We start from the raw sequence: 15,513 nt of genomic DNA, 5'->3' as shown, positions 1-15,513 counted from the left end.
CACACAATCTGTCTGATTAGCTTTTTAAACACTCTGCCTTTGCTCACACTTGCTGTTTTAGGTGAATAGAGCACATGCAGGAACATGTGTGACTCTGCCTGAAGCTCAGTGTCGCTTCTTAATTAGCAATGCGCAAATCACAATTTCCCCCTAACTTTACATTCCAGTTCAGTGTACAGCTGGGAATGTTTCATGGAGGTACATGTTCCTTCCTCATTAGAACTGTGACTTCAAAAAAAAAATCAAAGTACTTAATTGGTTACACGAAGCACTTTGGATTGTGTCCTGAGGTTGTGAAAGGCGCTATGTAAACGCAAGTTCCAGCACCGCGGGGATAGCGAATTCTCTCTGGTCCATTCAGTGCTTTCTCCTGGGTTCTGAGCTGTTTTGTTGTCTCAGCTTCTGTTTTTGAAACGTGAGCAATGTAGCCAGGTGCTACAAGGCTCTGAACATTGCTGAGGAGTTGTCTCTGGCTCCAAGATCATGGCAGTGGAATATCAATGTACTAAACTCATTCTGAAAGCAAAACCACTAATCCCACTGCCTGGGACACTGAGGCTGAGGTCTCACATTGACATGTTTACAGTGAAGGAGGGCATCTTTCAGCATTGTGTCCCTGTAATGTGATGAGACATTGCTGTCTCTCAGTGTTGCAGAGCTGACTGTTCTCTCTGTATACATGTAGGACAAATAACTGTAACGGACATTGTTTACATATGAACTGTAAAGAAATAAACATTTTGAACAAACACCCTGAGCTTTCTGCTTTTTCTTTGACTGGAATTGGTGTTTTTAATGTTATTATCCTCTCCCCTTGCTGAATTATTGAACTGACTGACTGTCTAGATGGGCTGTAGTGTCCATTGACTCTGGAGTCTGGCCGCTTTGCTATAGCCGGCCAGACCCGTGAGAGTGCTGAGCAAACTTGCCCACTGCCAGGACTACATCCCACTCTGGAGTTTGTCGTGCCGGCTATCTGTTTCTCTGATCCCTCCCCCACCCCCCCCACTCCCCCCTCCCCCGCACACACCGCCCCCCCTCCCCCGCACACACCACCCCCCCTCCCCCGCACACACCGCCCCCCCCTCCCCCGCACACACCGCCCCCCCCCTCCCCCGCACACACCGCCCCCCCCCCTCCCCCGCACACACCGCCCTCCCCCTCCCCCGCACACACCGCCCCCCCCTCCCCCGCACACACCGCCCCCCCCCCTCCCCCGCACACACCGCCCCCCCCTCCCCCGCACACACCGCCCCCCCCCTCCCCCGCGCACACCGCCCCCCCCCTCCCCCGCACACACCGCCCCCCCCCTCCCCCGCACACACCGCCCCCCCCTCCCCCGCACACACCGCCCCCCCCTCCCCCGCACACACCGCCCCCCCCTTCCCCGCACACACCGCCCCCCCCCTCCCCCGCACACACCGCCCCCCCCCTCCCCCTCCCCCCTCCCCCGCACACACCGCCCCCCCTCCCCCGCACACACCGCCCCCCCCCCTCCCCCGCACACACCGCCCCCCCCTCCCCCGCACACACCGCCCCCCCCTCCCCCGCACACACCGCCCCCCCTCCCCCGCACACACCGCCCCCCCTCCCCCGCACACACCGCTCCCCCCCCTCCCCCGCACACACCGCCCCTCCCTCCCCCCCCCCCCCCCCCGCGGCTGAAGGTGGTGACTCGGTAGCACAGTGGTTAGCACTGCTGCTTCACAGCTCCAGGGTCCCGGGTTCGATTCCCGGCTCGGGTCACTGTCTGTGTGGAGTTTGCACATTCTCCTCATGTCTGCGTGGGTTTCCTCCGGGTGCTCCGGTTTCCTCCCACAGTCCAAAGATGTGCGGGTTAGGTTGATTGGCCAGGTTAAAAATTGCCCCTTAGAGTCCTGGGATGCGTAGGTTAGAGGGATTAGTGGGTAAATATGTGGAGGTAGGGCCTGGGTGGGATTGTGGTCGGTGCAGACTCGATGGGCCGAATGGCCTCCTTCTGCACTGTAGGGTTTCTATGATTTCTATGATTCTATATTGGTTCTCAGGCTGCTATTGCTGTTGAAACAGCTTTAAGTACCTGAAGTCTGCAGATTTCTGCCACTTCCTTGGTTGCTTGTTTTTATCTCAGCCCTTAACCTTTTTCAGTCAATTTCTGGATTGCCGGCATTATGCAGTGTAACACTAATACTGCCTGCTCCATTTACAATACTGAATGGACACACTCCACCAAGAACTCTTCATTATCCTGTCAGTGTTTCTGTCATAATGTGTGTTCTTTATGCTGCTGAGAAGGTGACTCATTGATAAAATCTTGAGGCTTGTCCATTTAAAGATAAACACCGTCACTGGGTAGCTTCTATTTACAGTTCCAAGGTTTTTAAAAATTTATATCCAATTCAATCCAATCAAAGTCTCAGCAAGTGAGACATTCCAGATGCAAGCTGACATGACAGGCTCACCACCTCCTGTCTTGGGTTTGATCTACATGATCCAAGCTGATTGGAGCAGGCATTGCACTTCTCCAAGGCTTGATCTCATTTGCATCATTTACAGTTTCAAGGTGTGATCATGCACGGAGGTGTTCCACCCTACAGGCTAACTGCTTACAGAGTGTTGCTTCTGGATTGTCCTTAGTCTCTTACCATGTGACTGCATACATCATACCATGGGCAGTGCCACTTTCCAGTCTTACATTAACCCTTGCTCTGCTGAACATTATAGTACATACAGACATATTATAGTACATGCAGACACATTATATAATGCATACAGACGCATTTCTTCAGTTTCCTACCTTAACTCGTAAGAACCCCCTTTAGATTCAATCGATTTATTAAGATCCTTTCCTGATCCTCCTAGTTGTTAAGTGGAAATCCCTTCAGCTCACAGCTCCAACAAGAAGACTCGCTCCTCACTTTCTCCAGGTAATTCCCGCTTACTAAATCTGGGGATCACCAGTTGGACGACTTGTAGCAGTGGTTAGCACTGCTGCCTCACAGCGCCAGGGATCCAGGTTCGATTCCCAGCCTGGGTCACTGTCTGTGTGGAGTCTGCATGTTCTCCTAGTGTCTGTGTGGGTTTCCTCCCACATTCCAAAGATGTGGTTAGGTGGATTGGCCATGATAAATTGCCCCTCAGTGTCAGGGATTAACAGGGTAAATATGTGTGGTTACGGAGATAGGGCCTGAGTGGGATTGTTGTTAGACGGGTTACACCTAAACTACAAGGGGACCAATATACTTGCAGGGAGATTTGCTAGTGTTATTGGGGAGCGTTTAAACTAGATTTGCAGGGGGATGGGAACCAGAGTGCCAGAGCAGATAGTGGAGCAGGGGTAAAAAGACAGGTTAGTTCAAGCAAAATCACAAATGGAAGGGTAGAGTGTGGTGGAAATAATTTTTTGAGGTGTGTCTATTTCAATGCCAGGAGTATTGTGGGGAAGGCAGATGAGCTGAAGGTGTGGATAGACACATGGAAATATGACATTATAGCCATTAGTGAAACTTGGCTACAGGAGGGGTAGGACTGGCAGCTCAATGTTCCAGGGTTCCAATGTTTCAGGCGGGATAGAGGCAGAGGGATAAAAGGTGGGGGGGGTGGCATTGTTGGTCAGGGAAAATGGTACAGCGGTACTCAGGCAGGATAGATTAGGGAGCTTGTCTACAGAGGCCCTATGGGTGGAGCTGAGAAACAGGAAAGGTATGACCACATTAATGGGCTTGTATTATAGGCCACCCAATAGTCAGCGAGAATTGGAGGAGCAAATCAGCGTAGAGATAGCTGACAACTGCAAGAAACGCAAAGTTGTGATAGTAGGGGATTTTAATTTTCCACATATAGATTGGGACTCGCATACTGTTAAAGGTTTAGACGGGGTAGAGTTTGTAAAATGTGTTCAGGAGAATTTTCTACATCAGTATATAGAGGTGCCAACTAGAGAGGATGCGATATTGGATCTCCTATTGGGAAATGAGTTAGGGCAGGTGATGGATGCGAGTGTGAGGGAACACTTTGGATCCAGTGATCATAATGCCATTAGTTTCAACCTGATCGTGGATAAGGATAGATCTGGTCCACGGGTTGAAGTTCTGAACTGGAAAAAGGCCAAATTTGATGAAATGAGAAGGGATCTGGAAAGTGTGGATTGGCACAGGCTGTTCTCTGGTAAGGATGTAAATGGAAAGTGGGAGGCCTTCAAAGGAGAAATTTTGAGAGTGCAGAGTTTGTATGTTCCTGTCAGGATTAAAGGCAAAGTAAATAGGAATAAGGAACCTTGGTTCTCGAGGGAGATTGTAACACTGATTAAGAGGAAGAGAGAGTTGTATGAAATGTACAGGCAGCAAGGAACAGATCAGATGCTCAAGGAGTATAAAAAGTGCAAGAAGCTACTTGAGGGAAATCAGGAGGGCTAAAAGAAGACATGAGGTTGCTTTGGCAGACAGAGTGAAGGAAAATCCAAAGAGCTTCTATAGGTATGTTAGGAGCAAAAGGATAGTGAGGGATAAAATTGGTCCTCTTGAAGACCAGAGTGGTAGACTGTGTATGGAACCAAGAGATGGGGGAGATACTAAATGGTTTTTTTGCATCCGTATTTACTGAGGAAACGGGCATGGAGTCTACGGGAATAGGGCAAACAGGTAGGGAGGTCATGGAACCTTTACAGATTAAAGGGGAGGAGGTGCTCGCTGTCTTGAAGCAAATCAGAGTGGATAAATCCCCATGACCGGACAGGGTATTCGCACGGACCTTGAGGGAAGCTAGTGTTGAACTTGCAGGGGCCCTGGCAGACATATTTAAAATGTCAGTATTCACGGGGGAGGTGCCGGATGATTGGAGAGTGGCTCATGTTGTTCCGTTGTTTAAAAAAGGTTCCAAAAGAAATCCGGGAAATTATCGGCCAGTAAGTTTGACGTCGGTGGTGGGCAAGTTATTGGAAGGTGTGATAAGGGATAGGATCTACAAATATTTGGATAGACAGGGACTTATTAGGGAGAGTCAACATGGCTTTGTGCGTGGTAGGTCATGTTTGACCAATCTATTAGAGTTTTTCGAGGAGGTTACCAGGAAAGTGGATGAAGGGAAGGCGGTGGATGTTGTCTACCTGGATTTCAGCAAGGCCTTTGACAAGGTCCCTCATGGGAGGTTAGTTAGGAAGGTTCAGTCGCTAGGTATACATGGGGAGGTAGTAAATTGGATAAGACACTGGCTCAATGGAAGAAGCCAGAGAGTGGTTGTGGAGGATTGCTTCTCTGAGTGGATGCCTGTGACTAGTGGTGTGCCGCAGGGATCGGTGTTGGGTCCATTGTTGTTTGTCATCTATATCAATGATCTGGGTGATAATGTGGTAAATTGGATCAGCAAGTTTGCTGATGATACAAAGATTGGAGGTGCAGTGGACAGTGAGGAAGATTTTCAAAGCTTGCAGAGGGATTTAGACCAACTAGAAAAATGGGCTGAAAAATGGCAAATGGAATTTAACGCAGACAAGTGAGAGATATTGCACTTTGGAAGGACAAACCAAAGAAGAACATACAGGGTAAATGGTAGGACTCTGAAGAGTGCAGTTGAACAGAGGGATCTGGGAATACAGGTACAGAATTCCCTAAAAGTGACGTCACAGGTGGATAGGGTCGTAAAGAGTGCCTTTGGTACATTGGCCTTTATAAATCGGAGTATCGAGTATCAAAGTTGGAGTGTTATGGTAAGGTTATATAAGGCATTGGCGAGGCCGAACTTGGAGTATTGTGTACAGTTTTGGTCACCTAGTTACAGGAAGGATGTAAATAAGATTGAAAGAGTGCAGAGAAGGTTCACAAGGATGTTGCCGGGACTTGAGAAGCTGAGTTACAGAGAGAGATTGAATAGGTTGGGACTTTATTTCCTGGAGCGTAGAAGATTGAGGGGAGATTTGATAGAGGTGTATAAGATTTTGATGGGTATAGATAGAGTGAATGCAAGCAGGCTTTTTCCGCTGAGGCTCGGGGAGAAAAAAACCAGAGGGCATGGGTTAAGGGTGAAAGGAGAAAAGTTTAAAGGGAATATTAGGGGGGGCTTCTTCACGCAGAGAGTGGTGGGAGTGTGGAATGAGCTGCCGGATAAAGTGGTAAATGCGGGGTCACTTTTAACATTTAAGAAAAACTTGGACGGGTTCATGGATGAGAGGGGTGTGGAGGGATATGGTCCAAGTGCAGGTCAGTGGGACTAGGCATAAAATGGTTTGGCACAGACAAGAAGGGCCAAAAGGCCTGTTTCTGAGCTGTAATTTTCTATGGTTTCTATGGTTGTCGGTGCAGGCTCGGTGGGCCGGATGGCCTCCTTCTGCACTGTAGGATTCTATGATTCTATAAACAGCCAAATGGAGTTCAGCAATGCAGAATCAGGTCCTTACAGAAACATTACACTTTACAATCCAGTGTGAATGCTCAACTCCCCTCACGGTTCCAGTTTGAGTACAATATGCAGTACCACATTTACAACACTTATACTAACTTCACATTTCAGCTTTACATTCCATACACTATTGCTGCATCAAAGATCCATAAAGGTAACCTCAGATCAACATGGAACAAACAAACTGTGCTTCACTCCTCAATCTCCTTCAACCATTTCATGGTTACATTAACCTCAGGTTGCACATTATTCTCACAAACACTTCCCATTATTTTATTACTATAAATACAAGTGGCCAGACGAACATCTTCCAAACCATCAAGGACATGGATGAATGACATGAGATGAAAAAGAACTGTTCCATAATAAAGGAAAATTGAAAGCTCAATGGGTCGATCTCGTGCTACTGTCGAGGGTGAAAAGCCACTTACAAGGATGATACGAGGATAGTGAGGATTCAGGGTAGACCATTTAAGATGGAGGTGAGGAGATCTTTCTTCACCCAAAGAGTGGTGAGCCTGTGGAATTCATTACCACAAGAAGAAGTTGATGCTAAAACATTGAATGCATTCAAGAGGTGGCTGGATATAGCACTTGGAGCAAATGGGATCAAAGATTATGGGAAACTAGAGGCAATCAATATAACATAGTCTGCACAAAATTAAACAGAATTCTGATTCTATACACAGAGTGGTGAGAATGTGGAATTCACCACCACAATGACTAGTTGAGGCAATTGTATAGGTGCAATGAAGGGGTGGCTAGATAAACACAAGTGAGAAGGGACTATGTTGATGAGGAAGAATGAAAATATATATTACACGTACACAACATCTGTATCTATACATGTTCTATCCACATATTCAGGTTCCCCAGCTTCAGGATACTGGACACATGGGCAGGAGTTGGCCAACATTCCTAAGTCCTTTCAGCCCTTTAGGATGCTCTGCCATTCAGTAAGATCATGACTGATTGGATTGTGGTCTCAATTTCACTTTCCTGTCTGCCCTCCCATAACCCCATCAAAAATCTGTCCAACTCTGCCTTGAATAAATTCAATGGCTCAGTCCCCACTTCTTTCTGGGAAGGGAATTCTATTAACTAACCACCCTCAGAGAGAGAATTTCTCCTCATCTTTGTTTTAAATGGGAGACCCCTTATTCTTAAACTGTGTTCCCTGGTTCAAGTCTCTCCCACAAGTGGAAACATCTTCCTGGTATCTATACTACCAAATCCCTTTGGGATCTTGCATGTTTCAATAAGATCACCTCCCAGTCTTCTAAACATCAGTGGGTATCGGCCCAAACTGTCCAATCTTTTCTCATAGGATAAAACGAGGTTAGTCTTGCGAAAGGAAAACATCAAATTGTCTATTTGAAATGGGGGTTCTGCAGAATGGCAAAATGAATTGGTGCTGGATGCAACAGATCAAATACATTATAACTAAAGGTTTAATTTGGTGGAAATGCAATAAGTTATCAATGAACTTGATGAAGTTTCAGGAAGAATAGTGAAGATATGAAAATATCAGCAATACAATAAACTAGACTGTTTTCTGTGGGTATACCTTTTTAAAAACTATTGGAAAATGTCAGCTGCTTAAAGCCAGACACAGTTTGGTTGTGTTAATGGAGCTAGTGCTTTTGATGTGTTAATGATTCTAGCAACACTGCGAAGACTTGTTTACCTCAGGCAAGATGGTAACAATGATGAATAGAGCGTAACGGGTTTGAATAAGATGTCAGAGGTTCAATGAAAATAAGCGGTGAACTTTGAATTTACAATCTAAAATGTAGACTCACAAAATGAAGGTAATTAAGTTTGACTTCTGAAGAGGTTCATTCTGATAAGGAAAGATCAAAAGGGAAAATGCATATATCAGAAGCATTCAACCATACAAGGCTGGTCGTTTTGAGACCTCAACCAACAGCAAGAATAATTGTTTTAACTCCCAGTAAGCAGTGTCTACAAGGAAAGCCGACCGTGAGAAAAGTTGTTTTCTTCACCCTCAGAAGCAATCCCAAAGAAATATAACTGCCTGGTGTGGGAACGGTTACTGGACTTTGTTTATAGTTTTTAAAAACCTATAAGATGCTGTGGAAGTTTGGGATGAATTAGCTCCAAAGGTAGGGAAATAAAGGTGTTTGGAACAGATTAAAGACAGTGATACTGTGTACAGCCATTGTTTTAGTTAAGAATACTTCTAGTTGACTTTATTGTTATTTATTTTGTTTAATAAACATTGTTATTTAAAATCATCACACAATATCTGGGACATCATTCTCTGGATTTTAAACTTTTTCTTCACATTATATGAAATTGCAGAATACATTTCCTTTCTGGGAGTTGGAATTACCCGACATTCACCATCAGCCATAAGAGAGTTTTACTGGGTGCATTAGTCCAACTGCAAAAGAATTGTTGGGAAAGAAACCAGCTTATAATTTGTTAATAGCAGTTAGTGTGTAAACACTAAAGCGGTGCATCAAATGATGGTACGAGTTTTAACAACACCAGGTTAAAGTCCAACAGGCTTATTTGGTAGCAAATGCCATTAGCTTACGGAGCGCTGCTCCTTCGTCAGATGGAGTGGAAATCTGCTTATTTCTCAATCATAAATAAAGACCATCCTGTGATAGAGAGGTGATGCCAGTGGGCTGATTTCCACTCCATCTGACGAAGGAGCAGCGCTCCGAAAGCTAATGGTATTTGCTACCAAATAAACCTGTTGGACTTTAACCTGGTGTTGTTAAAACTCTTACTGTGTTTACCCCAGTCCAACGCCGGCATCGCCACGTCAAATGATGGCACAGAGGGTACTGTCACTATGTGCCTGGTGTTGCCACACTGCAATGTCATGGAGCCAGCCATCATGGGCATGCTGCCATCTGCAGCCCACTGGCATCACCTCTCCATGATGTGGAGATGCCGGCGTTTGACTGGGGTAAACACAGTAAGAAGTTTAACAACACCAGGTTAAAGTCCAACAGGTTTATTTGGTAGCAAAAGCCACACAAGCTTTCGGAGCTTGGGAACAGAATTCCCACTCACCTGAAGAAGGGGCTTGGAGCTCCGAAAGCTTGTGTGGCTTTTGCTACCAAATAAACCTGTTGGACTTTAACCTGGTGTTGTTAAAACTCTTACTGTGATCACCTCTCTATTACAGGATAGTCTTTATTTATGATTGAGAAATAAGCAGAATATCCAAAGCTAATGAAGTTCTTAAAACATTGAGATGAAGTGTTTACAGTTTTATTAAACATACAATGGTACATAAAATATGCAGCAAAGATAAGGGCATTTAGTGTAACTGATACATGCAATATCATAGAATCCCTACAGTGTAGAACGAGGCCATTCAGCCCATCGAGTCTGCACCAACCACAGTCCCACCCAGGCCCTATTCCCGTAACCCCTCATATTTACTCTGCTAATTTCCTAAGGAAAATTTAGCATGGCCAATCAACCTAACCCGCACATCTTTGGACTGTGGGAGGAAACCAGAGCACCCGGAGGAAACCCACACAGACCAGGGAGAACATGCAAAACTCCACACAGACAGTGACCCGAGGCCGGAATTGAACCCAGGTCCCTGGCGCTGAGAGGCAGCAGTGCTAACCACTGTGCCACCCCCGTATGTTCTGGCTGGGCCTCCCTCCTATATAATCACATAACCCCATCAACATAATCTCCAATGCTTATTTAATTTCTACTTAAATATATTTCTCGCTGTGGTTGCAAATTCCTAACTGCATTTGATGTTGAACCTATTGGTGACGATTACATAATGATCTCTTTTGGTCTTGCCCACAGCTAGTGACATCTTTTCTTTGTCTCCTCCTATGAATCCCTTTTATAATTTTAAAGCCCTCTATTAGAACATAGGAAAAATGCAGCACAAACAGGCCCTTCGGCCCACAAGTTGCGCTGGTCATGTCCCTACCTACCTAGGCTTATATATAGGCTTACCTATAATCTTCAACCCTATTAAGTTCCATTACAGCAATCCTCATTTTTTTCATGAAGGCATTTTTAAATGGATTCATAATCACATACCCGACCATCTAAATCATAATGCTATATCATGCTCATAGTAATGTTTTGCATAATGAATGGTTTAACAATGTCTTTAAGAAAGCAGGTATTTGTTTACGGTCTGAGAGATGGCTTACTGCTTCTCATTACAGATTTTGTCTATCTTTGTGTGTTCCCCTCCCTGGTGACACAGCCAGTCCATTGTAAATGTGGTGGTCACATTCCGCTCCCACTTTTCACTATTCTGTGACGCCCCGGGAACCGCGGACGTCAGCTTGAGACCCACTGTTCTGTTCGTTCATCTTTCAGCGTTCTCTTTTCTGGCCTGTTCAATCTTTCCTGGTGAATATTATATAGGTCCTCAGTTCAGATATCCTCCTTGTGCATCTTGTTTGTACCTTCACCAGTGCCCCTGTATCTGTTTAAAATCTGGAGACCTGAACTGTGCCCAGTTCTCCAAATGTGAGGTGTAAAACATTCACCAAAAAGATAATACTTACAACCGCACCTACCAGTCTGGCACTCAAACACGTTACAGTTCTGAGCTCAGTATCACAAGTTTGCACTGAAAGTTGAAATACAAATCCACAAAGCACTAGAGGGGGTGCAGAGGAGATTCACCAGGATGTTGCCTGGGATGGAGCATTTGAGTTTAGGTTTGGATTGTTTTCAATAGAGATTCGCATTCTAATCAGTATTCTGTAACTTGATTTTGTGTCTCTGTGTGCCCTGTTTGAGAGCAGATTTCCACTCCATCTGACGAAGGAGCAGAGCTCCGAAAGCTGATGGCATTTGCTACCAAATAAACCTGTTGGATTTTAACCTGGTGTTGTTAAAACTCTTACTGTGTTTACCCCAGTCCAACGCCAGCATCTCCACATCTTGTTTTCTCTAGAGCAGAGAAGACTGAAGGAGACATGATCAAAGTGTAAAAATAAACCAAAAGAGAAAATGCTGGAAAATCACAGCAGGTCTGGCAGCATCTGTAAGGAGAGAAAAGAGCTGATGTTTCAAGTCCAGATGACCCTTTATCAAAGCTAAAAGGCATAGAAAGTGGGAGATATTTATGCTGCAGGGTGAGGGGATAAGATGAGTCATAGCCCCAGAAACCAGGGAAAAGGCTGCTAATGGCAGTCCATAGAGAGAATAGAAGGTGTGAATGGCCAAACGGCCGAGAAACTGAAATCAGAGGGTAAGCTGTGACAGATGAAGATGTGGGGGGAGGGGGGGAATGGGTAGGAGAGAGGTAAAATTGAGAAAAAGGGGGAAAGGGAAGCAAGGGGGAGAAAAGGTAATGAAAGGGGGATAAAATAGGGGGAAAGAGTGAGAGGGAAAGAAATAAAGACAATAAAGAAATTAAAAGTAGAGAACAGTTAAAAACGAAATAAAATGAAAACAAAGGGGTCAAGGTAGGGTAGAGCTAATCATCTGAAGTTATTGAATTTGATGTTGAGACTAGAAGGCCTCACTATAGGAAGGATGTGGAAAAGATTGAAAGGGTGCAGAGATTTACAAGGATGTTGCCTGGATTGAGTGGCATGCCTTATGAGGATAGGCTGAGGGAGCTTGGTCTTTTTTCCTTGGAGAGGCAAAGGATGAGAGGACACCTAATAGAGGTGTATAAGATGTTGAGAGGCATAGATCGGGTGGACTCTCAGAGGCTTTTTCCCAGGGTGGAAATGTCTGCTACGAGAGGACACAGGTTTAAGGTGCTGGGGGGTAGGTACAGGGGAGATGTTAGGGGTAAGTTTTTCACAGAGGGTGGTGGGCGAGTGGAATCGGCTGCCGTCAGTGGTGGTGGAGGCGAACTCAATAAGGTCTTTTAAGAGACTCCTGGATGAGTACATGGAGCTTAATAGGATGGAGGGTTATAGGTAGGTCTAGAAGGTAGGGATGTGTTCGGCACAACTTGTGGGCCGAAGGGCCTGTTTGTGCTGTAGTTTTTCTATGTTTCTAAGGCTGTAAAGTGCCTCGCCGGAAGATGAGATGCTCTTCCTCCAGTTTGCGTTGAGCTTCACTGGAACATTGCAGCAGGCCAAGAACAGACATGTGGGCATGGGAGCAGGATCGTGTGTTAAAATGGCAAGCAATGGGAAGGTCAGCGTCCTGATTTCGCACAGACCGATTGAGGGTGTACAAGGATGAGGAGTATGGACAGGCTGGGTAGAGATCCCTCCCCTTCACTGAGGGATCAATCACGAGGGGATATAGTTTTAGGGTAAGGGGCAGGAGGTTCAGAGGGGATTTGAGAAAAAACCTTTTTCATTCAGAGGGTGGTGGGAATCTGGAATGCACTGCCTGGGAAGGTAGTAGAGACTGGAAACCTTACAACCTTTAAAAAATATTTGGATGAGCATTTGAAATATCATAATATTCAAGGATATGGGAAAGGGCAGGGAAATGGGATTAGCGTGACTTTAGTGGTAATTATTGTAGGTGCAGTCCCGATGGGCCTTTCCTGCACTATTTGCCACAATGACAACAGGAGAACCTAATTGACTTATACTTCCATAATAACATCAGTTAATAAACTGGGTCTTTTACTAACAAGTTTTTTTTTCAATAGGATATCAAGATCAGTATAACTCCTTAAATCTGCTATCTGACCAATGATTTTGCTCGTTTCATATAATTTCTATTCTACTCCACATTTAATTATAAATGTCTTTTGATTCTGTGACACCCAAAACCAGCTAATTCCCTATTTCACAAAAACCATAGTTAAAAAGATGACACTCTCTCAGATTCTTCCCTTTTGCAAGGCTTTGTCTTTGCATCCAATATCATTACCTGATATGCTAATATCATCTTTCGGATTACAGGCCATTGAAATTTAGGAGTTGTATGACACGTCTTTCCCAGAGTTGAGTTCCTTCATTTGGGAAGGTAATGAACACATCAAGAGACTTCATCAGGAACACACACAGGCAGAGTTGGAGAGTACACAGACCTCCAAATAACTAATCCACCGGACCCTCCAGCCTGTCCCATGTGTGGCAGGGTCTGAAAGTCGAACACTGGACTTATTAGCCATCCCAAAATCCATTGGACTGGACTAGAAATACTCCCAAGCTCCAGAATCCAGGAGTTGACTTTCCCCATATCCCTTTTTAAGATGGTCCTCGAGATTTTTCTGTCCACCCAACCCCAATCTTTCATCATTAAAGACTCAGTACCAGAATGATCATTATGGATGTGTCTGGCTCCTCTGGTTTTTAGTTGTGTGATATATCGCAGCATATATAGATGAGCTGTACCATGTGGTTTGCAAAACAATGCTGCTGGGCCCTCCCACTGTGTCTGGGAGGGGCAGGCAGCATTCAGCAGCTCTGGAGCCACTTTGGCCATTGCTGCAATCATTCAGGGGGGGATTTGTGTGTAGAGTTTTGTGTGTACCACCTCAATCTGAACAGGCAGTGAGACTCTAGCTCCCAAAGACAGAGCTGACCGATTACTCACCCGTTATACACACAGTATCTAGAAATGTGATATTGTCCAGGGATCAAATAGAACATTTAAAACGTTAACATGTTCGTGAGTTTGATTGTCTTCCATGACTCTGAAGATGGCTGATGAGCCCAATTCAGGATCTACAGACTGCGGGGGTGGGGAGGGGGAGTGGGGAAAGAGAGGGAGGGGGGTTTTCCCATCCCGCCCGCAATGGAAATCTTGGTGGACAGGGGGCAGACTATGCAAAGGTCCATTGACGTTGGGTTTCGGGGTGAGCACGGCTGGGAAATCCCACCCATTTTGACATTTGATGTCATGTGGGATGTCTGGAGGTGTATTATCAGTTTGGGTCATAGTATGTTTTTTGCTGCACACTACATATTTAAACGGTTGTATGGTTGCTTTAAGAGCTGATCACATGTTTTGATGGTGATGTCATTAGGGTGTTGCAGAGGCTGCTGTTTTACTTTGTTTATCCTCTGTACAGGTAAGAGCTCCTTCAATAAATCTGCTGTTGTTAGTTTGAATCTACGTGAGCAAACCACAGCTTTTCTTTTTGTGTAAAACCCACAGCCTGAACACAGTGAAGACATTACACTGCCCTCCACTGAAAACGCTGAGATGTTTCCGCTGCCATCTGGCTTGATCAAAGGCGATGCTCTTACACATGTACACTGCCTGTGAATTGCCATTTATATATGTGAAGATTTGAAGGGACCAAAAGGATGGACTTAATATGTACCTGCACGTTCCCCTCCAAGCCACTCACCATTGTGACTTGGAACTATAATCTGTTACTGGGCTCAAAATCCCTTCCTAACAGCCCTGTGGGTGTACCTACATGAGGGGAGGCAGTGGCGTACTAGACTAGTAATCCAGAGACCCAGTGCAAGATCTGAGGACCTAGGTTCAAATTCCATCACGACAGATATAAAAGAAAATCTAGAATTTAAAAAGTCTAATGATGACCAATGTAAAAACCTATCTGGTTCACTTTAGAGAAGGAAACCTGCTCACCTTGTCTGGCCTACATGTAACTCCAGACCCATGGGGCAATTAGGGAAGGGCAACACCCACATCCCATGAATAAAAACATGACGTGTGGTGATTCAGGGAGATATTTCACCACCAAGGTCCCCGGTAATAAATGTCGGCATTGCCAACAATGCCTGTATGGTGGAAATTTTTTAAAAATGTATTTCCTCCACAACATTCAGCAATCTGGAAAAGATTATATCAGAAGAAAGTTGGGAAGGAAATCTCATGCTTAAGGATTCAGCGCGGCTGCTCGATGGAGGTTCTGTCTTTCTTGTGTTGATGTGTTTTATTAGATTGTTTACAAGTCCTGCCACAGGAAAGCTTGTCTCCCATTGTAAATCTAACAGTTTATTTCTCACTTCCTCACTCATGTACACAGCCCCTCTCTCCTTTTCACAGCTGTTAACATTTGTAAAGATGTTTTATTGTGGCTCAGTACCGGCTCACTGAAGGAACTTTCTTTTCCCACAACCCACTTTCTGAGATCTTCTGGCATCAGGCTATTTGGTCACCAATATTTTATTCACATCACAGGAACAGCCTCATTGCATACTCACTGCATCCGACTGCACAGTAAAATCAGCAAACCAAACATCCACCCTGAAATTAACATGAAAT

General features: G+C 45.2%; 1 protein-coding gene across 1 annotated transcript in view; it reads left to right on the top strand.

The window, feature by feature from the left end:
* LOC144479215 (DENN domain-containing protein 2C-like) overlaps nucleotides 1–14,541 on the top strand; it is a 145,396-nt gene extending 130,855 nt beyond the window's left edge. Inside the window, exon 13 of the mRNA XM_078197876.1 lies at nucleotides 14,431–14,541. Coding sequence (XP_078054002.1) covers nucleotides 14,431–14,541 — 111 coding nt within the window. The remainder of the gene's footprint in view (nucleotides 1–14,430) is intronic.
* Nucleotides 14,542–15,513: the final 972 nt, after the last annotated feature.

The sequence above is a fragment of the Mustelus asterias genome, chromosome 25 (genome assembly GCF_964213995.1).
Source record: "Mustelus asterias chromosome 25, sMusAst1.hap1.1, whole genome shotgun sequence".
Classification (NCBI taxonomy): domain Eukaryota; kingdom Metazoa; phylum Chordata; class Chondrichthyes; order Carcharhiniformes; family Triakidae; genus Mustelus; species Mustelus asterias.
The sequence above is the reverse complement of the archived record's forward strand: the minus strand, read 5'-3'. Positions and strand labels throughout refer to the sequence as shown.